General features: G+C 41.2%; 1 protein-coding gene across 1 annotated transcript; it reads right to left on the bottom strand.

The window, feature by feature from the left end:
• Positions 1 to 830: 830 nt before the first annotated feature.
• On the bottom strand, positions 831 to 9,060 carry RBBP7 (RB binding protein 7, chromatin remodeling factor). Its single transcript, XM_042811033.1, has 12 exons — positions 8,950 to 9,060; positions 8,687 to 8,831; positions 6,326 to 6,468; positions 5,674 to 5,847; positions 5,265 to 5,380; positions 4,621 to 4,781; positions 4,069 to 4,195; positions 3,901 to 3,978; positions 3,292 to 3,368; positions 2,817 to 2,874; positions 1,892 to 2,002; positions 831 to 1,309 (listed from the first exon to the last, which is right to left on the bottom strand). The coding sequence occupies exons 1-12, from the start codon at positions 8,963 to 8,965 to the stop codon at positions 1,241 to 1,243; spliced, it is 1,275 nt and encodes a 424-aa protein (XP_042666967.1). The 5' UTR covers positions 8,966 to 9,060; the 3' UTR covers positions 831 to 1,240.
• Between the last annotated feature and the right edge of the window lie 14,184 nt (positions 9,061 to 23,244).

The following is a 23,244-nucleotide window of genomic DNA, read 5'->3' as shown; positions in this document are numbered from 1 at the left end:
CTTTGGTATTTATATGTCAAATCAAAACCACGCTGAGAACACGTTCACTTCCACTTCCTGCACATCCCACACCAATGCAAAGCAGCCAGCAGGTCTCAAGGTAAATGCCGAAAAATGCCGTTCTCTTATGTACCAGAAGGTGGATGCTAACCTGCTGCAGATAATGACCAAAAGACATGGCTGGGAAGGCACGTGCTGGGAGGAAGTCAGCTTATGGTGCTAGATGGAAGAGCATCTTCCTGAGAAACAAACTCCTGAACTGCATTCTATCTTCCAAGCACCGATGCTTGTAAGAAAGGGACACATTAAGCTACTAGATACAGGAATATCCAAAATACAGCATTCCCAAGTTGTATCAAAACTCTCTGCTGTTCAAATCTCCCTTTAAAAATGTGAATATTCACCTTAACTAGCAGATTTTTGGAAGTGAATGGTTGAGCGGTGGGTTTACCTTGGGCAGCAGCTTAAGCACCCACACAGCTGCTTACTTGCTCTCCCTCATGCATTAGGGCAGAGAAAAGGAAGAACAGAAGAGAGAAAACCTGTTAAATTAGTTGCTATTGCCCAGCAGCAGGCTGATGTCTTGCCAGCCTCCTTCACATATCACTGTATGTTAGACAACTGCCTGACCTGCGTTTAAAGTAAGAAACCAACAAAAGCTACAGGAGGGCCAAACCCATGCAGTATCAATTCCCAGACTTCCTGGTGTGAAAATCCTCAAGTACTACACTTCCTTCACTCAAGGTCTTTTCCAACCTTGATGACTCTCTATGTTGTATATAAACAAGAAAGCATTCACCTTAAATCAATGGACAACAATTAAACAAATATTCTATCAAATACATTTTATTTATGCAAAGCCAAGCCAAAAGTGTTATGTAAAAGTGAAAAGCTCTTTTTACATATTAATAAAAGTTTCTTTTTTTCTTTGCCTCCCCACTTTCATTGTGGGAAAAATTAGGATCTGATTTACAGGAAACAACTGAGTTTGATTAAAAATAGACAAGTTTTCAGTCATTCCTATTTTCCCTAAAAAGTAAGTGCTGTACAGTATACAACAGCTCAAAGTCCCCAAATAACCATTGGGTATCCCATAACAACTTGACTATACAAAACTTTTTGTGCCCAATTAATAATGTTCTTGTCTTGATGCAATGCCTTTTTTTTTTCCTTAATATATTTATACAGTAGATGAATTATATTACTATGTCAAATCCAGTATTGCCTCAAGGAAGAGAAGTTACGTTCCTTGACCTTCCAGTTCTGCTGCTGCTATATCTGGTTCTTCATCATTGTAAATGTTTTCTGCCTAAAGACAAAATGTTACATTACAAGTGGTAGACAATCATTTTTAAGCCAACTACAACACACACACACACACAAAAAAAAAAAAGGTAACACAAAGACAGCAGAAAGATCACCCCTATTTTAATGGAAACCTCTCCCTGCCTTTTCTTGAAGAGCAGCCAAACTCAGGAACGTGCACGCAGTGGTTACACTTCAGCATTTGCTCTCCCACATTCTTTTATTTAGATAAATCTTAACCATTGAATTCCTTAACATGAGCATATTGTTTTCCAGGCATATTGCAACTTCAGCCCAAGCACACAATTCAAGTTGAAGAACAAGTATGAAAACTGAAAGAGTGATCTCTGACACCAACTTAAGCCTGTTAAGCTTTTTCCTCGATTAAAAGTAGGATTTATGCTATTGTAAAGCATTTTCTTCAATGTTTACATTTTCAATTATCTTGTAATTTAAATAATATGAACTAACTGGAGAGTTGCTTTCAGTCACTGAAGATGCAAGCTGTCCTAGGGAGAACAAGTCATTCCAGTTTCACTTATGTGACAAGCTTCAGAAGAAACTCATGAGTTGTTTTGACACTCACCATTTGCCATATCTGCATTATGTTGTCCTCTGATACAGAACAGATGACCCAAGGCTCATTAGGATTCCAACTGAAGTCTGAAATTTTGGCAGTGTGTCCTCCATGAATAAACTGTTAAAGAACAGCAACCAAAACAAAACAAAACAAACAAACAAACAAAAAAAAACACACAGCAAAGAACACAAGCTTCTGTAAGTCATTTTGTCTCTGTTAAAAGCCTGTGATCAGCCTAATGAATTTAACTGGGGAATAGCTACAGAAGCAAAAGGTCGCTACTAGAGATTCACAGTATGGATGCAAAGAAGATAGAACACCATATTCAATTCATCACATAAAGACATGGAAGCAGTCCCTGAGACAGCACTGAAAACAATAGTTTGTATTTACTAACAGCAATAACCAAGTGATATCCTTGAAACTGTGCTGCTTCATGAAAGGTTGGGTTACGTAAGCCTGTCACATTTTATATCCATTTTCTCATCTAATCACATGAGCACACACAGAGTTTGCAAAGGAAACTGAGAAAACAAGCTATAAACATTTTTAGCTTATTTCCTGAGGAAACCAAACAAGACCTAAGTTTCAGAATTTCTACACCAGTAAGGTTCTGAATCTACATAGGAACTTTTCTGTCTAAGAGACACAATCAGAGGAGGAGGCTTGACATGCTTCTAGTTATAGATGAGTGCTGACAGGCACGTGGCCAAACTCTGAGTGTGGTTAAAAATGAAAATGTGCAAATCATGTCTAGTATAGCTTTGAAAAACTGCTTCTTTAGAACTGAGTAGAGGAAGCCTATTGCAAGTTAGAACCATGGATTAAAAGTGAGGTAAGAATTGCTGCACTTTTAAGAGCACAGTCATAAGGCATCGAACTGCCATACAGGCTGCCATGCCAGCAGACTGTAACCAGGAGAAAAGCATACCAGGAGTTCAGGAGGCCCATCTTCTGCATCCTCTGCAGACTGCTCTTCTCCAATTTTACTGTAAGAAAGTAGTTTATACCTTTTATTAACAAGCAAAATTCCAAACCCGGTCAGTTTATGTTACCAGCTCCTAGCCTTTGTTTCAAGAATTTGCTAATGCTATTGATTTCCCTCACTGTCGAAAAATTACAAGCCTCAGGTATAAAACATCATTTGCCTTTATTGCAACTGAAATAAAATCTAACTTGCGAAGCTCACTGAGGCAAAAAGCAATAATTACTAAACAAAGCAAAAAACTTTGCAATAAAATCTCACAGGAAAGTAACATTAGAAATATTGTGCTGCTTCTACTATATAACTAAATGACTGAGTCTGAGCTAAGCAAGAAAAGCTGGAGAACTGTACAAATAAGGCAAATCTGTAGCTGCTTCTTCAGCATATATGTCCACAGTAAATGAAAAGAATCATTCTTCACCTTAGATCCCACACATTAAGCCGACGATCAGTACCACTTGAAGCAAGGATTGTTTCATTATGAGGAGACCAATGAACCTATGAAAGAAAACAATTTGACTGGAGCACAACTACTCATTTCTAAGGCACATATTGAATAGCTGTCCCCTGACCAGCAGTTCTCAACAACTACACTCAATAAATTAGTTTATTCCAGCACAAAACCCACCCTATAACTCAAACTCTTGCTCTAAAGTCATACAACTTGTCAAATTGAACAGCCAACGTTATTTCAGTGCAGCAGATTTAAGATACCATGAATGTAATTGCTTGCTGCTTGGACACTACCCAAAAGGCTGAGCTCACAATATTAGATACAAACTCAAGTTCTCCTCACTGTAAGATGTTTTAGGGACAACTTCAAGAGCAGGCTCCCAGTATCTTTTTAGCAGTAAGTTGTCGAGTGTGGAAAGAAACAGTGCAGTACTATCCCTTATTAATGGAACCACAGCTCAGTACTTCTTTTAAACAGACATCTGTCGTGGTTAGTCACCACACAAAAACCCACACGTTCTTGTCCTAGTCACTACTCATCTAATTTTTGTTACAGCTTGTGCGAAAAGTTTCCCACCTGAAAAATTTCATCCTTGTGAGACTCAAAAGAATGAAGTTTCAATTTTAAGTTTCGAAGATCCCATAAAGCGACTGTCTGGGAGAAGAAAAAGACATTATTACAATAATGGCTTTAGAGTTATCATTTAAGAATATGTGCAAATTTAAGGTAAACACAAGTAAGAACCTTGTCAGCCGAACCAGTTGCTAAAATGAACTCGCTGTATGGATTGAAGGACAGACAGTTGACCTCAGCTGTATGAGCATCAACAGAATGACTCGGCTTGGATGTAGTATTAGATCTCGTGTCCCAGCTGTTGCAATGAAGGGTTTGGGGGAAGAGGGAGGAAAAAGTGGAAGAGAACAAGCATAAGTTTTAATGGGAGGTTACTATTATTAACCACAGTACACGCTCAGAAACCATTGTATTACTAAAACTAGTCTGAATCTACAGGTTTTAATTGCAAATCCTCCTAGAGCTTTTGTCTACTATACATAAGCAGTTTGCATCAGGAACCTGGTGTACATATTAATTACAATTTACTTTCACATGTTGAGAACACATTATACGATGTGCAGATTTCAAAGCTTCTGCAGCGTTATTACAACTGATTGCACTAGAGAGCTATATTAGACTAACCCAGACTTCAGGCATTCCTTAACAACATTACAAGTGCTTTGGACTGCCCCACTGACTGCACACAGTAGCACTAGCCATCAAGCACTACTCTTAACTTACATCATAAGCTTCTGATCGTCAGCCACAGATCCAAACAGAGACTCATGAAGCAGATGCCATGCCACGTCTTCTACTACTGCAGAGTGCCCAGTGAAGATTGCTTTTGCATCAACAATTTTGCCTTCTTTTGGTGCAGCACTTATATCCCATAAACACACAGTCTGTAAATAAGAACCATGGTCTATTATAAGTGAGAAGTCAACTGAGTTATTAATGAATTCACAGAAAACTCAAGGCCTAAAAATTATTCTAAAGTCATGATAGCAATTTACAAAAAACATTCCTATTCCAGTACATTGTGTTTCACTTATAAAGCTCAACGAAATCTCTTTGCTATTAGTTCAGTTGATCATTGACAGTCTTTAATACATTGCCTCAAACCCAAGCCAGTTTCAAGGGTGCTCCAATTTCTTCTAGCAGTGAGAACATTCTGTTCTTACTTCACCCAGAACATTACAAAGAACTGGTTGCCAATCATAAGCTAAAGTCAGCCAACATAATATTCTGTAATACAACATGTGAGAGCTTCTCCCCATAGCAATATAAAGCTACACTCATCTTCCCTAATTGTCTATTGCCACCTTTTTTTTTTTTTTTTTTTTTTTTTTTAAGAAGACAAAAAACCAAAGGGATGTGTTTTTTACATGATCATCTGATGCACTGAGAAGATGTCCTTTCAAATTTGAGTTCCATGACAAACCATAGCCTTCTTTCTGGTGCCCTCTTAATCTAAGATCTGGATTACACTCTCCATTTGGGTCTGAAAGAAAAGAAATTCCTTTCATTTATCTTAATCTTGCACATCATCCATGAGAACACCTTTATTACTTAAGAACTTCGTTTCTGTTGTAACAATCACATTTTACACAACAGTTTTCTAGTAGAGTGCTGCTTCTGTGGAGACTGATCAATGGCTAAGCACGACCAGTTAAAGTCACTGAAGATCTCTGCCTCCTTATCCAGTGTCCATCAGCTATGTTCCCACTTACAACTAAATGCAAGTTTAACTCAGCAACAGAAGCATTTTGCTTAGCTTCAAACAGTCTGACCCACCTGGTTTTGAAGGATGTTTAGTGTAGTCAAATACCAACACGTCAGCAGAAGGAGTTTTAGTAGCAATGATGCATGGGTTCTGTGGCATGTAACGAGCGCGGTTCACTTCGCCTTCATGGTTAATTTTAATCTCGGTTTCAATTTTGCCGGTCACAGATCCAAACCCACCAAACTCTGCATTTGACAGAAAAGGTTCAGTTGATAATCCATTTACAGCAGTTGATATTAAACAGCATTTTGTGTTTCTCCCCCGCTCCAAGAAACCATAGTAAGCATCTTAAAATAACAATACAGTAAAGCCTATGACAGTTAAGAATCACATGGCACAATATTAACACTTCAAGTATGCTGAATCATTTATCAAACAAACTCCTTCAGAGCTCTAATCCCTACCTGAGATGTGTATATCAGCTTTCATCACAACTAACAGAAATGCTAAGCAGAATTGCATATCATAATCTTACTTGAAACTTGTAATGTTGGAAGAACAACTTATTTTAGTTGCTACTATATGGAATCCAAAAATATGGATATGGAATTAGTGTGAACTGGTAAGTACCTGCCAGCTTTTAATAAAGTCACAGTACCATTAGACAGAATGCTTACAAAGGCTACAGCTAACACACAACTGAAGAATGCATGCACTGCCCACCTCCTTTCTCACTGTCATACTGGGAGGTATCAAACTGATCATCATTGGGTATCTGGACTCTTGCAACAACCAGGTGGTTCTGTTCATCAGAGGTGTGCGTTCCTAAAACCAGCCAGTGTAGAGCATAATCCTTTCCCTCTGGCCTGTTTAGAATAATAAAATTAATGCAATAAAAAACATGCTCAGTTCTAGAAGTTTGATAGCTAGCAACAATAAATCCAAACTTCTTAAGGGTGTGGAAAAAAAAAAAAAAAAGAAGACTAGCTTAAGAGATCTTTTATCACAAGAGACTTGTGCAATAGAGTGTATCTGACTCTAACACAGGCAATCCAGTGATACAACCAGCAAGGCTAGAGTGACAATAAAAGCCAATAAAAACTGCCATTACAGCTTGAATGCAACAATTAAAATTTGCACAGTAGCTACAGAGCTATACTAATGCCTACTTAAATCTTTAACCCTCCTAGCAGTTGCATGATACTGATTTTAAGAACTATCAACACTATGTTCTATACTAAGAAAAACTGCAGCCTTCTCTTAAAAGTGTTTACTGTTAACTGTTTTACTAAAGTATTCAGAAGCTCGTTTTAAAACTCTGCACAAATCCTACCTAACTAGAATCAAATTCCTCTTCTGGCAGTTAAACACAATATTTAGTAATAAGTAAAAGGCTGAAGGGGCAGTGTCATTCATCTCTGAAAGGATAAAATTTGAACAGTCAAAAACACGCAGCTTCTGCATTCTATAAAGCAAGGAAAAAACAAAACCAAAAACAACTACTTAGGTTATCAGAGTCCAAGCAAACAGGTATGACTGGGGCAATCATAAATCACTGTAGGTATTATTTACTCCACTTCCAAGGCATCATCACACATTTTGAGGGTGAAAGACAACGTACACACAGCGTACACACACTTACTTGCATTAGGAACAGGTGTCCCATCATGCCAGGTGTCATACAAAGAGACTGTCCTTGCCTTAAATGGCTTACAGATTTTGACACTCGATAACTGGAAATACCAGGTTCTAAACTGAACATTAAGTCAATCTGCAAAATACGAGGCAAGCAGAAGTGTTCCTCACAAGGGCTCCACACCCTCAAGCCCCCACTCCATTTTTCTCTGTGCCATCACTAGTTAATCCACATCTCTCAACACCGTTCCCAAACAGCCTAGGATACAACAGATTATCTGAGAAAAAGTAAACCACCCTGGGATTACTGCATGAACTCAGTGTGTAATATACCTTAAAAGCTAGCTGTATCCAGCTCACAACAACGCAAGGGAAGTGATCCTTGTCCACTATCTTGATGGAGTCCTGAATGGTTACTCTGACCATTTAGAGTCTGTACTAACTGACACATGAACAGAATGCAGTCCCATCTCCAAAGTTCTCTAAGAAATGGACTAGTGAGTGTACGCTTCCAGAGACAGGTGGAAGAATGGGAAGATCAAAATATATGAAGCTGAGGGTGAGCCAGGGACAAACAAGATATTAAGTGTCAGTTTTACAAGAACACTATCCCTTTAAGTTCAATCTTGTAACAAAAGAATAAAGATACAGACAAGACAGCTTCCATAGAACAGCGCTTTGAAGCACACATCAAGAAAAACAGCATTCAAGAAGTTACTGTAGCACATTTCTTTTTCCAATAAGAATTCACTAGAGAAGACAGTAAGAACAAGTGCATTAGAGCACGTTGCAATACAATGCCAAAAATTTCTCTCCTCACACCTCAAGTCAACGTGGAGCGTTTCTTCTCAAAACTCCTGCATACCCCAAGGGCTTGGAGTGCTGTAAGTGAAACAAACTGTCACACACTTACAAAGGAGAGTTCCAGCATTGTTCAGCCTGAAGTATGCTCAGGGGAGACCTTACTGAGCTACAACACTTGAAAGGAGATAATGGTGAGGTGGGGGTTTGGCTCTTCTCATAAGTAACAGCAATTGGATGAGAGGAAATGGCCTCGGGTTACACCCGGGAGATCAGGTTGGGTATTAGGAAACATTTCTTCTCAGAAAGAGCGGTGAGGCAATGGCACAGGCTGCCCAGGGAGGTGGTAGTCACTGTCCCTGGAGGATTTCAAGAACCGTGTGAAGGACGTGGTTAGTGGGCACGGTGAGATGGGTGGTTGGACTAGATGATCTTACTGGATTTTTCCAATCTTAATGATTCTGTGATTCTAAGGCAAGTCACTGCAGCCTCGGGTGCTTTGAGCGACTTTGCCAAAGTGGTTAACTGAGACAGTTGGAGCAGAACGAGCCAGGCTAGAAGAAGGAGCTGTCACAGCATGCAGCCAGGCACAGGAGATGTTGAAGCGTCTGCCCACTGCTACCTTCCAGGACTGCATCACTCCCTCACCTGGTCACATCAGGCAGCCACTGCACGGTGAGGCTAGGCCACTCCAGCGCGTGTGTCATCACCAGATCGTACAAGAAGGGGGTGTTCTTCTTCCAGATCTTGTACTCCTCACTGATGACACGCTCCTCCACCGTGTCCTCCAGCACTGGGGGAAGAGTCGGGGTCGGGGCTCGGAGCGGGGTCCCAGAGCACCCTCAGGGAGGGAAGTCCTCCTCTCCACACAGATAGCCCGACCGAGAAGGGACGGGAGGGGGGTCTCCTACCTTCCTTACTCGCCATTTCAGACGAAGCGAAGAGACAGCAACAAACGAGCACAGCAGGTAACGACACCCGGGGCCACCGCAACTGCTCCTGCCGCGCGCCAGCTCGCCGAGTTCCAACTCGCGCCGCGGCGCATGCGCCACCGCCGTCCGACGCGGCAGCCAATGGCGTGGCGCCGAGGGGGGAAGGGTGGTGGAGGCGCGCGAGTGCGGAACGGTGGCCCCGCCTGGCGGGGGCGGTCCCGAGAGCGGGGTGCGCCGCGGTTGTCGGGCGGGATGGGGCGCTGAGGGGGGGAGGCTGAGCGCCTCGGGGGTGCAGGGCGCCGGGACTCGGTGCCCGAGGGGTCGGGTGTGTCCGTGCCGCTGTGAGGGGCGGGCCCGGCTGCTCTGAGCGGATGAAGGAGGCGGGTTTGCTCGGGGAACGGAGAGAGGTGTGGACGCGATCACGCCGCGTGGTGGGGCTTTAAGTAAAGCAAATCCAGCGGAGGTGCGAGAGGATGGGTTTGGTGCTGTTTGACTGCAGTCTGCCGCCGGCTTTTCAGTCATGACCTGAAGGAAGCAGCCTGGAACGTCCCCGTGCACAGCGATGAAAATGGGAGCAGCCAGGAACCGAGTTAGATTGTCCCAATCCCCCTGAGTATTCAAAGAGACACCTCCAAACTGCATGGGTGTCCTTTAACATGCTGTGACTTGCAGTCTTCGTATCGATTCAGTATTAAACTCAGGGAGAAGACATCTCAGGACATGATTTAGCAGAGGGTTGTTAGTTAGGGTAGTATGGTCAGGTTGCAGTTGGACTTGATGATCTTTAAGGTCCTTTCCAACCTGAGTGACTTTATGATTCTGTGATCTTCGTCAGTGACATGGAGAAGGGGAGAGAGTGCACCCTTGGCAAGTGTGCTGATGGTACAAAGCTGGGAGGACTGGCTGACGTGCCAGAAGGCCATGCTGCCATTCAGAGAGACCTGGACGGGCTGGAGAGTTGGGGCAGAGAGGAACCTGATGAGGTTCAACGAGGGCAAGTGTGGGGTCCTACACCTGGGGAGGAATAATCACATGCATCATTAAGGTTAGGGCTGACTGCTGGAAAGGAACTCTGGAGAGAAGGACCTGGGGGTCCCGGCGAGCAGCAGGGTGACCATGAGCCAGCAGTGTGCCCTTGTGGTCTGGAAAGCCACCAGTGGTATCCTGGGATGAATTAAAAAGAGCGTGGCCAGCAGGTCAAGTGTGGTGATCCTCCCCTTCTACTTTGACCTGGTGAGGCTACACCTGGAGTGCTGTGTCCAGTTCTGGGCTCCCCAGTTCAAGAAAGACAGAACTTCTGGAGAGAGCCCAGCAGGGGGCCACAGAGATGATGAGGGGCCTGGAGCATCTCCTGTATGAGGAAAGACTGAGAGAACTGGGGCTGTTCAGCCTGGAGAAGGCTGAGAGGGGATCTTATACCTATATATATCTAAAAGGCAAGAATCAAGTGGATGGGGCTACGCTCTTTTCAGCAGTGCCCAGCAACAGAACAAGGGGCAATGGACACACATTGGAACACAGGAAGTTCCATATGAATCCGAGGAAAAAAAAATTGAGGATGATAGAGCACAGTCTGCCCAGAGAGGTGGTGGAATCTCCTCCTCTGGAGATATTCGTAACCTGCCTAGACACTTTCCTGTGCAACCTACTGTAACCTGATTTAGCATAGAGTTGGCCTTGATGATCTCCAGAAGTCCCTTCCAACCCCTACAATTCTGTGATTCTGTGAATCCTGTGCTGCTGAGGCTCACGTTCCTTGAGTCCCAGGAAGGGCTGAAATCAGCTCTTTGGTGGAGCTTGCTGTGCTCAGCTAGAGATAGCAGCAGGGAGACATTCAGCCAAAAAGAGCCAGCATTTTTAATTTCACTCTGTGAAGACACTCAGTTGGCTGAGCCTTCTACAGTCTGAGCTCCAGTTTTTTCAAACAAGGAATCCAGTTATGGGAAATGTTTATGCCTAGGAGAGGTTGGCGTGCGCTGGGGCTGGGAATAGCAGCCAAAGACTGCAGCATGGGAATTGGGGAAGGAGGCTGAGGTAGCCAGCCGGCCTCTTCAGCAGGAAGCATTCTGTAACAAACCACTGCTTTTTTGGCCAGGGTATAGAAAATAGAAATCTTTCAGTGAAGAAACTAAATAACTGTATATTAGCCTTCCTTTCAAACCTGCATCAACTGGAACTAAAGCAATGCGTGGCATATTCAAAACTTGATTTTTGTTGAATTAACTGGAAGCTGTAAAATAATCTGCTAGATGGGCAGTATGTGGAGTGAGTGTGTTAGCACAAACATGGCCTTAGCCATGCTGGACGTGTTACCACCTTGCCTTTGGCAATACTTACTAGTTGTTTTGGTGTTTGCTGCCGAGTATGTGTCTAATCCTACAAAGTGCTGAGGCCTTCCTGAAATGTTAGAGGGGGAAGACTGAGCTTTTCAGAGCCTGTATGTCGTTACAGCATGTTGATGACTTAAAGCTCAAATAGTGGATAAAGGAAATCTCTGTTAGGCTTCCTGGCTTTAAGTGACTTCTGTTAGCTCTTACTGAATGTGATTTAGCTCTCACATGTGATTTCATGGACCCTTAATGGATCAAACCTGTATGAGCATTGAGTGGGGTGCTCACTGTGCCTTTTACTACGACGAAATTCGCAGTATTTCTTTTTTGTCACAACTTACCTGGAATATGATGAGTAAAACATGAACTATTTTTTGAAAGCAATAAGCAAAACTGACTTTCAATGATGTCATGTAGGGCTTAGCTGAGCAATGAATTTAGAATTGCTCCTCAACCCTGCACTAGTTTTTACAGGTTGTAAATCAAGTTGGATTCTAATGGGCTGTGAGGAGCAGTGCTGCTTTTGATGAGCAAAATCTGCCACATCTATGCATCAAAATAGTGAGTGATCTGCACAGTTCTCTTTTTCTTTTTAGCAATTGCACATGGCCAAATTTGCTTTTAATTGAAATCCACAGAAGACGAAAAGTCCTAGTGTTAAGTGCTTTTCTCACATGGAGATTTTAATGGAAAAAGCAGTTTATAAACAATACAGCTATCAAAGAGTACACATCAGCAACTCTTTGGCAGGTTATTTGCAGTTCAACAGCATGGTCATATCTGTGAGCACACATCTAAAACATATCCTTTGATTCCCAGGCTTTGTAAAGAAAGTAATTATCCGAGGCCATTGTTCATCATAGGCAGCATGTAAAATACAGCATAAATTAATTCTGAAGTAAAACAGTGACCTGAATCGTGAGCTTTATTTTGTTAAACCATACTCCTTTCAAACCAAAGCATGAAATACTGCATTCTCATTTCAATTTTTTAAAGAATCTGTCTTCTGCATTCTCAGTTGTACGTGCTGCATCATGATTCAAATTGCCAGATATACTTACGAAAAATAATCTTCAATTATTAATTTTCAGCTTGAAGACATGTGCTGATTTATTACTCTGCAAAGAATTAGCCGGTTTGCTGATGCTTATGTCTCTTATATATTATGCAGAGCTGATGGATGTTCACAGCAACAGCTCCACAAGCAAGTGTAGTTGTTACTGTGAATGACCATTTCAGAAAATTGTTTAGAGAAGATCAAGTTTGAACAAAACTTCAAAAATGCTCCTTGGAGAAGTAAAGTAGCACCCCACTATTTATTATTTTTTAATGCATTTGCTACCATTGCACAGCCTTTTGGGGCCTGCTTGAAATAAAGCACTGTTTCCATCACAAGAAAAGCACACCTCATATTAATATGATGGAAACTTCCAGTCACAGTTTCCTGATACGTGACAGTGTTCTTTTTCCAACTGCTCATCCAGCATTTTATTTTATTTTTTGTATTTACACAGCAATTATTAACTCCTCATTAAAAAACTGCACCTAACCAATACCCTGATCTTGAGCTGTTGCAGCATCTTGGATTTTCTTGTTCTCTGTTGGTGACGTCAAGTTTGGGATTGCCTAGTGACAGCATGTTTCTGTCACTTCACTGCTGAGTAGGCTGGCTGTGTTTCATCCTGATACATAGCATACATGCTCTGCAAACAATAGCTTTTGTTTTACAATGAACAAAGCAGGAACATCTAAAGGGAAAGGCACGACTCACTCTGCAATTATATCCAGCACCTTAGACCAATATTCTCAGCTCCTAGTTGGGATTGTTCCCAGGCATTTGGATACTGTAGCGTGAAGTTATGGGCTGCATAATTTGTATAACTAGTCTAATTTTCACACATTCAACTGACCCTTGTGGATTGGATTGAATGAGAAGAAACATTCTGCCAGTCTCGTGCATTTCTTCAGCCTTGAAGAGTATGCAGTGCTTTAACTTTGATGTAGAATATGTTTATATTGGAAGTAACAAACATACAAATGAAGCTTGTTCTCATACAGCAAGTCCCCTTTCTTCATCCCCTGCCCTGAAAAACAACATTAACGTGGCACTAAGCCAAGACTAATAAGTCTAACCCCACTAAACCCTTTTTTGTTATTTGCCATGGATGTGACAGTATTCCCTCAGCACTTTGGCTTACTGGGCTATTTCAGTGCTCTGTGGAATTTGCTTAGCATTGTCTGTGCATTTTTTAATGATTCCAAATAGAATGGCAGGTAAGTTCTTAGAGACACAGATAGCAACACTTATGTAACTGGCCTGTTACATTTCTATTGTTTTTATGCAGAGTTGTGGAACTAATGGAGTATGTCAGTAGCTTTTCATGTGTCAACTCATGAAACAGCACTGCAGCCTGTGCTGTTTTGCATGCAATACACATCCAAGGGGATATCAGGTATGTTTTTGTTGTATAGTCTGCTGAAAATCTGCAGCCTATTGGCCTGGATAGATGATTGCTCCCATGTAGAGTCTGTAGATCTATAGGGATATTAAAAGAAAAGGAAAGAACATTTTGAATATAATTTGGCATTTAGATAGAAGATGTGCCCCCAGTACAAGAAAGACAGGGAGCTGTTGGAGAGGGTCCAAGGGAGAGCCACAGAGGTGATCAAGGGGCTGGAGCACCTCCACTATGAAGACAGGCTGAGGGAGCTGGGCTTGTTCAGCCTGGAGAAAAGAAGGCAGCGGGGTGACCTCATTGCAGCCTTTCAGTACCTAAAGGGAGCCTATAAACAGGAGGGGAATCAACTCTTTGAAAGGGTAGATAACAGCAGGATGAGGGGAAATGGTTTTAAGTTGAGGGAGAGGAGATTTGGGTTGGATGTCAGGGGGAATTTCTTTACCAAGAGAGTGGTGAGGTGCTGGAACAGGCTGCCCAGAGAGGTTGTGGATGCCCCGTCCCTGGAGGTGTTCAAGGCCAGGTTGGATGGGGCCCTGGGCAGCCTGGTCTAGTATTAAACGTGGAGGTTGGTGGCCCTGCCTGTGGTGGGGGATTGGAGATTCATGATCCTTGAGGTCCCTTCCAACCCTGGCCATTCTGTGATTCTGTGATGTGTGAATTTGTATAACAAAGAGCCGATTTTCCTAGAAGTACAAATGCTTAAGTGAGTGCAAAAGGAAGGTTCAGTAAAATGGAGGGAGACATCATCTGACTTCTAAAGCCTTCCACCATTTGGCTCAGCACAGTGGAAATCCTTGTTGCTAGTTGCCTTGGGCTTTGCCCTTGCAGTCTTTTGAGAGGAATTTTGGGAGCAGGGATGGGTTGGTTCCACTCCTGTGTCTGGACAGTGGGACTCAGAACAGGCTGTAATCCAAAAGCTACTATTTTCAGTCGTATAGGAAGCAGTCCAAACTACTGCTCTCAATAATACACTGAAGCACAGTGAAGTTCAGGGAAATATAAACCTTCTGTGACTGGAAGTGCCAAAGAAAATGAATGGGAGATGTTTATTATCATCAATTCCTCCTCATCTTCCACTCTAGGGTCTGAAAGCCTCAATAGTATTCAGTGAAGGAAAGGGATTTCTGTACATGCCTTCTGATCTAGGGGATTGTCTCTCTCTGCCAGGACTGCCTGGTTTCCTTATTCAGAGTCTTTTGTGAAGTCATCACATAGTTTCTTTCTTTGTTCTTCACTCTTTATTCTGAGACTTGAAACGATTAACAATGGCATTATCTTCAAGGTTCTGGTATCTCAAAGGTGAATCCACTGGGGCAGGAACAGTGCCAGGCTGCTGTAGCTCACTGATCAGCTTCTGTGAGAAAGACTTTTGTTTGTTCTGTTTGATTTGCTCAGTTGTTCCGGAACATCATCTTCAAGTGTCACCTTTGAAAGCTCAAGGGATCTTGAATTTTGTATCCTCTTCTCTTTTGAAGGGTTTTGAATACTGAGAACCACAGCACTGCACAGATTAGCATTGGGTCAGTTGCACGTTAGATAGCTGACCAGCAGAGTCTAGGGCCAGATTAACTGTGGCTTTAGTTAGTACAGAGCATCACGTGAGGGAAAGAGAGCAAACAGAAGGGGATAGTCGTTGAGGTTGGAAAAGACCATATAGAATACCTAGTCCAACCGCAAAGCCATCAACACCATGCCCACTGACCGTGTCCCTCAGTGCCTGTATAATCAATGAATATTTAGATGTTATAATTACAAAATAAGCAAGAGAATTAGGCAAAGCAGATTATGATAACAAGAAGAGAATAGATAGGACGCTATCCTGGGCTCACTTACGAAACTCCAGCAGAGTGGATCCCCAGAAGAGATCCTTCCCCACTGGTAGCCAGCTCTTAAATGGGTCTAGGAGAGGTGCAGCCAGGCTCCACCCTTTCCAGCAGCGCAGGTGAATTGCCTTCACCTCTACTCCCAGGGCTGACGCATTGCTTGCCTCAGGTGGTCAATCAGGCCATGATTCAGCAGTTCCCATACAGCGCCACACCTCTGCTTTTCTTGAAAGCCTCCAGAGATGGTCAGTCTACCACCTTCCTGGGTGGTCTGTTCCAATGCCTCACCACTCTTTCAGAAAAGGAATTTTTCCTACTATCTAACCTGGGGAAGAGCAGAGATGGTTCCACTGAGGTTCCGATACCAGGTTATTTTATATCAATTTGGAGATTGCACCTGTAGACTGTGCAAGAGCTTTACTGCTGGTTCACTGCAGTGTCTGGAGTGTTCAGTTCCCTCAGCAGCCAGTGGGCAGTGCAATCTCCCTAGCACTTGTCTGTCTTCTGCAGATGAGGAAACTGAATGTGAATGTGGAAATTCCACTCACAGCCATTGATTTTATTCTGGCATGGAAGGAAGGCTTTACATTTTCTATTTAGGTTCTGTTATAGATGAGATATTTAATTAGGATTTAAGTGGGAGACAGTTGAACTAAATATGAGTACAAGGACTCCCAATATCCTGGGACAAGGCTGATACCTTATTTGAGATGCATTTACGATATTCTCCACAGAGTTGGTTTTTTTTTTTTTTTTTTTTTTTAAGATTTAGCAGAACAACTGCTTTGCAGAAAAGCAGCACGACTGGATCAAATTAAATAAAGCCTGAATTTTAAAAGCACTTTGTGATTTGAGATACTGCAGAGAGCTTCTCTAAGAGGTGTCTGAGACTAAGCATCTATCAGTGGAGGAAATCCCTAACACTAAGGGGTTTAGAAAAATCTAAGCTTTAGTATTTCCATACAGCTGGAAATGTAATGTAAACAGAGCCTTAGCAACTCGGCCAGAATAATTCAGGGAATCAGAACTGCTGATTGCTAATCCTAGCTCAAGTTTCTAGCCTTATTCCCAGGATGCTATGTTTTGTGTTTTTCCTTTGTTTTCTGCTATGAGAGATGCTGTGGGGACAGTAAAGCTGTGAAGACAGCAAACGTGACACCTCTCCTCTCTTTCTTATGAAAGACCTGCTTTTTACTGGGGCTTACAAAGACAAGACAGATGACATAACGTATTTCTGTGTGAGAGGTAATTTTCATTTTTTAAAAAGTTTTGAACATGAGACATTAAGGAGGGTGTGAGTAACCTGGTTTCTTTTTTGAGAATGTGACTCAGATGCAGTATGTTGGGTGCTAGGATGGCCTCATTATTTGTTATGCGTTATGTTTGCATCTCCATACCACAGTAACAGGTCAGAATATGATTCTATCAACACTAGGAGCACACCATAAGAAGGCATCAGCTGTTGACCTGAAGATTTCTTTTGTTCTTAGATTTTTGAGGTGAACACAGATGGATAGAGAAAGGTGGGGCTGTCCAAGATGACAATCATACACAAGCATTTATTTTCTCAACATGGTAACAACTTTCCTGGTAGCTGCGAACATTTGTAACGAGAACTTGAAAGAGACACAGTATGAAGGATGAGGGGAAATGGCCTCAAGTTGCTCCAGGGTAAGTTCAGGTTGGATATCAGGAAACACTTCTTTACAGAAAGGGTTGTTAAGCACTGGAATAGGCTCCCCAGGGAGGTGGTTGAGTCACCATCCCTGGATGTGTTCAAAAACCGTTTGGATGTGGTGCTCAGGGACATGATTTAGCAGAGGGTTGTTAGTTAGGGTAGGATGGTTAGGGTGTGATTGGACTTGATGATCTTTAAGGTCTTTTCCAACCTGAGCAATTCTATGATTCTATGACTTTATGAATGCTTATGGGGAAGCTGGGCCCAAGTGAAAAAAAAAAAAAGGGATAGATAACTTTTTAGATAATGCTTAATTTTTTAATTTGGATTGCCTCCAAAGAGATTTACTCTAGGACCTTGATAGTAAGTCTTCAGGGATTAATATTAGCGTTCTAGTTCAGATCAATAGTGAATTTTTGAAGCAAACCTTCTGATTGTCCTCACCTTCTGCACATTTGTTTGTAGCATGTAGTGGTCTCAGAGCACATGAACTGGATTCCCTTTGAGGGAAATTAAATCAGAAATGTGTTCCAGCTGCCAACAGGTAATCAGGCATACAGAATCAAATGACATTATCTACAGTAAGAGGCAAAACAAACACGTATGTTCAGTATAAACACCTCAAAACCAATCTAGAGATCCACTCCTATTGCATGATTTGCTTGTTAATGTAGAAAATTATCTTGTTTCTTTTATATATTTTTGAAAGCAGTACAACTTTTTGATAGAGTTTCAAGTGGTCTTTGGTTTTATTTGTTAAATATGTTGATATTCTGTCTGCTGTATTGCTTCAGTGGCATTTGTTTAGGTAGCAACGTTACTGTTTGCTCAGTATCTGCAGAGAAATTGCACCTATTTCAGGACAAAGTTTCTAAATGCACAGTAAGCATTTAAAGCATTAACTAAAATGGTGCATTGAAGATGCATTTCAAACGCTTACTCGGCATTTTGGCAGTGGCACAGATCTAGCAGTGTTCATGTGGGGAAAAAAAGGAAAACAACAGTTAAAGATGATGAAGGTCAGAAATTCTGTCTCAGAGGACTTTTAGAATAAAATATATATATATTATACAGGCTTAAAAGAGCATTTGGAAACACTCTTCCCTCTTTTTCGTGGGTGGCCATAGAGTCATTCATCAGTCTCTCCTCCCCTTGCTTTCTCAGAACTGGAAATTTCTAGGGGCAGTACTCTACTGATCTTTTAAGTGTTTTATTAATACGTAGAACATTTTCAGATCCTACAGAATGCTTCAGAAGATAAATATTCTGGTAGCATTTGGAATGCAAAGAAATGAGGTGGCAGGCAGAAATACAAAAACATTCTCCTGCCTCCATTTACACAGGCAATAGGAGAGGGAAAGGAAGAATTTACCACAAGTTGTTAAGTAGTAATGATTCTCCCTCTCAAAATCAGCCACAGGGAAGTGAGGGCCCCAAGCAGATGAACCCCAGTTCGTCCCTCAGACTTTACGTTGACTGGTCCCGGTAACCACAGCCTCTCTTGTCTTAGAGCTTAAATATGTATGAAATGTCACAGAGAGGGTTACAGAATAATTACAGGTAGCACTGGGACTGCTTGAAATAAGGGCAATTTATTTTTTTACTGTCACTGCAAATCCCAAGTGCTCTTATTCAACAAAGACTTTGTAATATAACATAAATAAGTAACAAGATAGATGGTTAAAAGCAATAGCAAGATAAAATGATCATGCTGAAAGGTAAAAACAGAGATCCTCACTCCTACAAAGGGATAGAAGAGTACTGAACCGTGTTACAGGTATCAGGTCATTGTAACTCATTCTTAAAAAGAATCCAATATATGATGTTAAGAATATAAAACAATTTTAATACAATGGAATCCTTGAAAAACATTGCATCTGTAAAGTATTTTTCTAAGGAACTGATAGTGGCTTTAAACATGTTGTTTACACAGATGTATAAACTTAAGCCTATAGAAAGCCCTTTTCCAAGTAAGATAGGGCAGTGTGTGGCAATACACCAGCATGTGCTGCCATTCTGTGGCTACATTTCTAGATTTTTCTAAGAAATTACATCTCTGTATGTATGCATTGCTTTCCACCAGAATTGTCTGTTTCTCCCTAAGAAGAGACATGGAAGGAACAAGGAAAGGAATGAGGACAAAACAAAGCTCCCATAGATAAATATGCCATCTGTGAACCATGAGAACAAAATCAGAGAGAATTTCAAGAGAAAGGCTAACCAATTATATAAGTCCACAATACAGTACTGCACAATGAAAGATAGCAATGCTTCCTACAAGCATTTAGATAGTAGCAAGTAGAGGAAAGAGAACAGTGTAGCAGAAAGATGAAGCAAGAGACAGATGTAATCAACGTATTTTCCCTAAACATCTTGTTTGGTACCCTTGAAGCCATCAAAGGTTATCTGTAGCTGACACTGCAAGAGGGAGTAACTGTCCTGGGAATCTGCGTGAAGGCAAAAAATAACCACTGCAGATGCTATCTGTCATGTCAACATTCATAGTTCGTTTTCTCATGGTCTTTTCTTCTTCTCTCTATCCCTTCCAGTAAGGACCCTTCCCTCTGCGGTTCTGGCAGGGAGTTTCAGCTATGTCCAGGGACTCTATATCCTTCAGCAGTGCTTATTACAGTTTATCAGGTGGTGTTTTACTCATAGACATCAGATGGAATTACTCCTTGTTTTGACAAAGCAAAGATAAATGAAATGAAGAATTAGCTTAAAAATGCAAATGCACGTAGGATTTATACTTCCCATAAGCTGTATCAGATGCAAATTTGTCATCTTAAATATAGACTATCATGGTTTTCACCTTTAACAGTTTCACCAGAGTGAGTACTGTGATCATGTCATCCCTGTTCCTTCTGGACTACTGAGTTACACAAAGTGGCTGTATTCTTTCTGACCAAACTCTCCCGTGGTCTACTTTACTGAATATTATCTTTAAATTAATGTTCACACAAGAATGCTTATCTATTTGCAATGAAACTTCTAACTCAAGCTGTCTGATCTAGCAGAAGCTAGAACAGGAATTCATGTCCTGAGCTGTTCATAGAGCCATTTTGCCATATGCAGCTGTACGATAATATCATCCAAACCGGTCACTTCAATTCAGAATATTGATTTGCAAGGGATCAACAGAATTGTCAGAGACAACTCTTACTCTGCTGTAAGCAGTCATGACATAGATTTCCATCCAAGATGGATTCCGCTTTCAAAACCATTAAGTTTCCTATTGCCTGTGTAAGTGGAGGCAGGAGAATATTTTCATATTTCTGCCTGCCACCTCATTTCTTTGCATTCCAAATGTTACCAGAATATTTATCTTCTGAAGCATTCTGTAGGATCTGAAAGTGTTCTAGGTAATTAAACCATTAATTAAGTTTCTCCAATGTCCTCCCCTCATTACCAATTTTGAAATTACTGAATAAAGTGTTAGGCAAACAGAATTGGGATTTGTGAACCACTCTGCCCAAGAGAAAGGTAAACCCATTAACTATGTCCATAACATAGTGTTACACAATGGGAGGTACATGTCCTTGCAGGTTATTGGTGCCAGAAAAGGCACTGCAAGACCTTATGCTGGGAGAACACAATTTTAGTTCCCAATCTTCTGTGTCAGACAGTTTACCCATTCACAGCTTCATGCTCACATACCTGGAAGCACTAAGACATGTGCATGCCTATGCAGTTTTGCTGGGACCACCTGTATGTAATACGGATGGCAACAACAAGGTGCTGTCAGATTGTCACTACATTTCTTGGATGACAATAAACTAAATTAGGACAGGTTTGTATAACCTTTAAGAGTCAACAGTTAATATGGAACAATCAATCTTTTTGCCTCTATGACTCCTCAGCAAGTCTGATGCCCCTTCTCTTTGCTTCTGCATGTCACTTATCTTTATGATGATGGTCTGTCTTAATGTTGAGCAAAGAGGGAGAAGAATGGCACTTCCATGGTGGTGTAGCTTTGTTACTTTACTCCACTGTTCCTTTTGGTACTGTCAGACAGGCCTTCCCATCCATAGCAATTTTAGTATCTATGTTACATGTCTTTACAGCATGTAAGGGCAAACAGGTTTTTACATAGTTTGCTGTAAAGGAACTCATCCAGTATATTAGAGTATTTATTAGAGCACTGAGAATCCTGGTGTATGGCCCCAGAAGTAGTGGTGCAACAATGCAAGTGTGGTTTTAAAGTGTCAAAGGACATTTGAACATAATCATTGCTCTGCAATGAAGTCAGCTAAAGGTCATTTTCATGCCTGGATATTTTCCTTTAAACAAGGTTACCATTCCTGCTTTCCAACCAGTATTCCTCCCAATATCACAGGGAAGAAAGCGGGGGAATGCCTTGCCCTCCTTGACAGATATGTCACTTTTATGAAGAAGCAAAGCTTTTTATTACTAGAACTGGGAAAAAGAAGACAAACATTTAAGCTCAAAGTTCTTTCAGCAGGTCACTTGAGGTACAGAAACAGTTTAACAACGCTTAACGTAAATCCTCCAAATACTTATGTATTCCAAGCTGTTTCTTCTTGCTGCCTATATTCAAGACTGCAGTTGTACTGCAGGTGTATCAGGTCACCTACAGAATAAAACAAAACTTTTCATACCTTTTTTTCAAACTGTCCATTTTTAGTGCATGTGAAGATGTTTTGATAATGACCTTCTAAAATCTCTCCTTTATTATTTTCTCCAAAGATTAAGCACGTTAGGTTTTGACACTTCTTCGGTTATTAGGGGTTATTGACAAGATCTAAGTGATCATTTGTTATCACTGAGAATAGAGAGCGTTCATTTCAAACTCCAACAAATTACATCATAAGACTGGAATCATCAGTATGAAAGAGATCTGTCTCCAAAAAAATAATCATTGATTTTTTTCTCTGAATTTCTTTCTCTGGAATATGGAATTTGTCATCTTGGCTTGAACCAGCCTGGTAGAACTCTGTCTCCAGTAAATGTATCTAGCCAAATGATGGAGGATTGCATTGCCAGTGGGAAGAGTATTTCTTTTATGAGTCTCACAAATGATTGGTTTACGTGGTTGGATTTATTAAAGTGGCTTGCAACTAGTTAATAGTAACTAAAATCATGCAAAACTTCAAAAAACATTGATGCAGCAATTAACTTGGTGATCATCTAAGAGTTTAACTTTGGATTAATTCCCTTTGGTTTTGCAAAATTGTAACTTAGGCCCTAGATATCCATTTCAGTAAAGAAGTAGCTGCAACAGTATGAACTGTTATTCACCAACTCTTTGTTGTTCTACTTCTGCCAGAGGTGAACACAACCACATTTTCCACATCCTCTCTTGTCAAATCAGGAAAGCAAAATATACTTCAGCCAGTTTGATGTGAAGTCTAGTAGTTTAGTAACTGGACTTAAATTACTGTGAGAAATGGTTGTTGCCAAGCTTCCAGATTTTGTATGGTATCGGCACTTAAACACTTAAACATCACTTGCAAGAAGTTTGGAAAAGATAAGTGGGTCTGGACAGAGAGGAGAGGAAGGAATGGCAGCATCTTAAATCACTGCAACTGTTTCTTAAATGAAAAAACACATAAGTCCTAGAATTCTACTCTGCCATCACAGTAATTATCGTACTGCTGCTGCTTGTTGTCCTTTACAAACCCCTTGGAAGAGCTGCTAAGTTGTTCAGCATATGTAGGCTGCTTGCTCACATTTGTTGCAGAGGAATGGTCATCAGTCACTCTAGAGACTGTTTAAGAAAAAGAATTGGCTTTGCTACTGTATCCAAAAGGAGATACTATTTGAATTTTGCCTCGAAACTCAGCTTTCAAAATGCTGAGTCAGAAAATGCGTGAAGAATGATAGAAATTAGCTGGTTCCAAAATTTAAAAGGTGCTGTTTTCATTCCCATAAACTGTCGGTTGTTCTCCATGAGAGGTAAAATAATGTGTAATGAATCATAATAGACAAAATTCTGAGTCTGTGAAATACCTTTGCAGAAATAT

This window comes from Centrocercus urophasianus, unplaced genomic scaffold, assembly GCF_019232065.1.
Source record: "Centrocercus urophasianus isolate 14NV4802_14NV808 unplaced genomic scaffold, USGS_Curo_1.0 seq_12, whole genome shotgun sequence".
Taxonomy (NCBI): Eukaryota; Metazoa; Chordata; class Aves; order Galliformes; family Phasianidae; genus Centrocercus; species Centrocercus urophasianus.
Note: the sequence above shows the minus strand (reverse complement) of the source record. Positions and strands in the feature narration are given on the sequence as shown.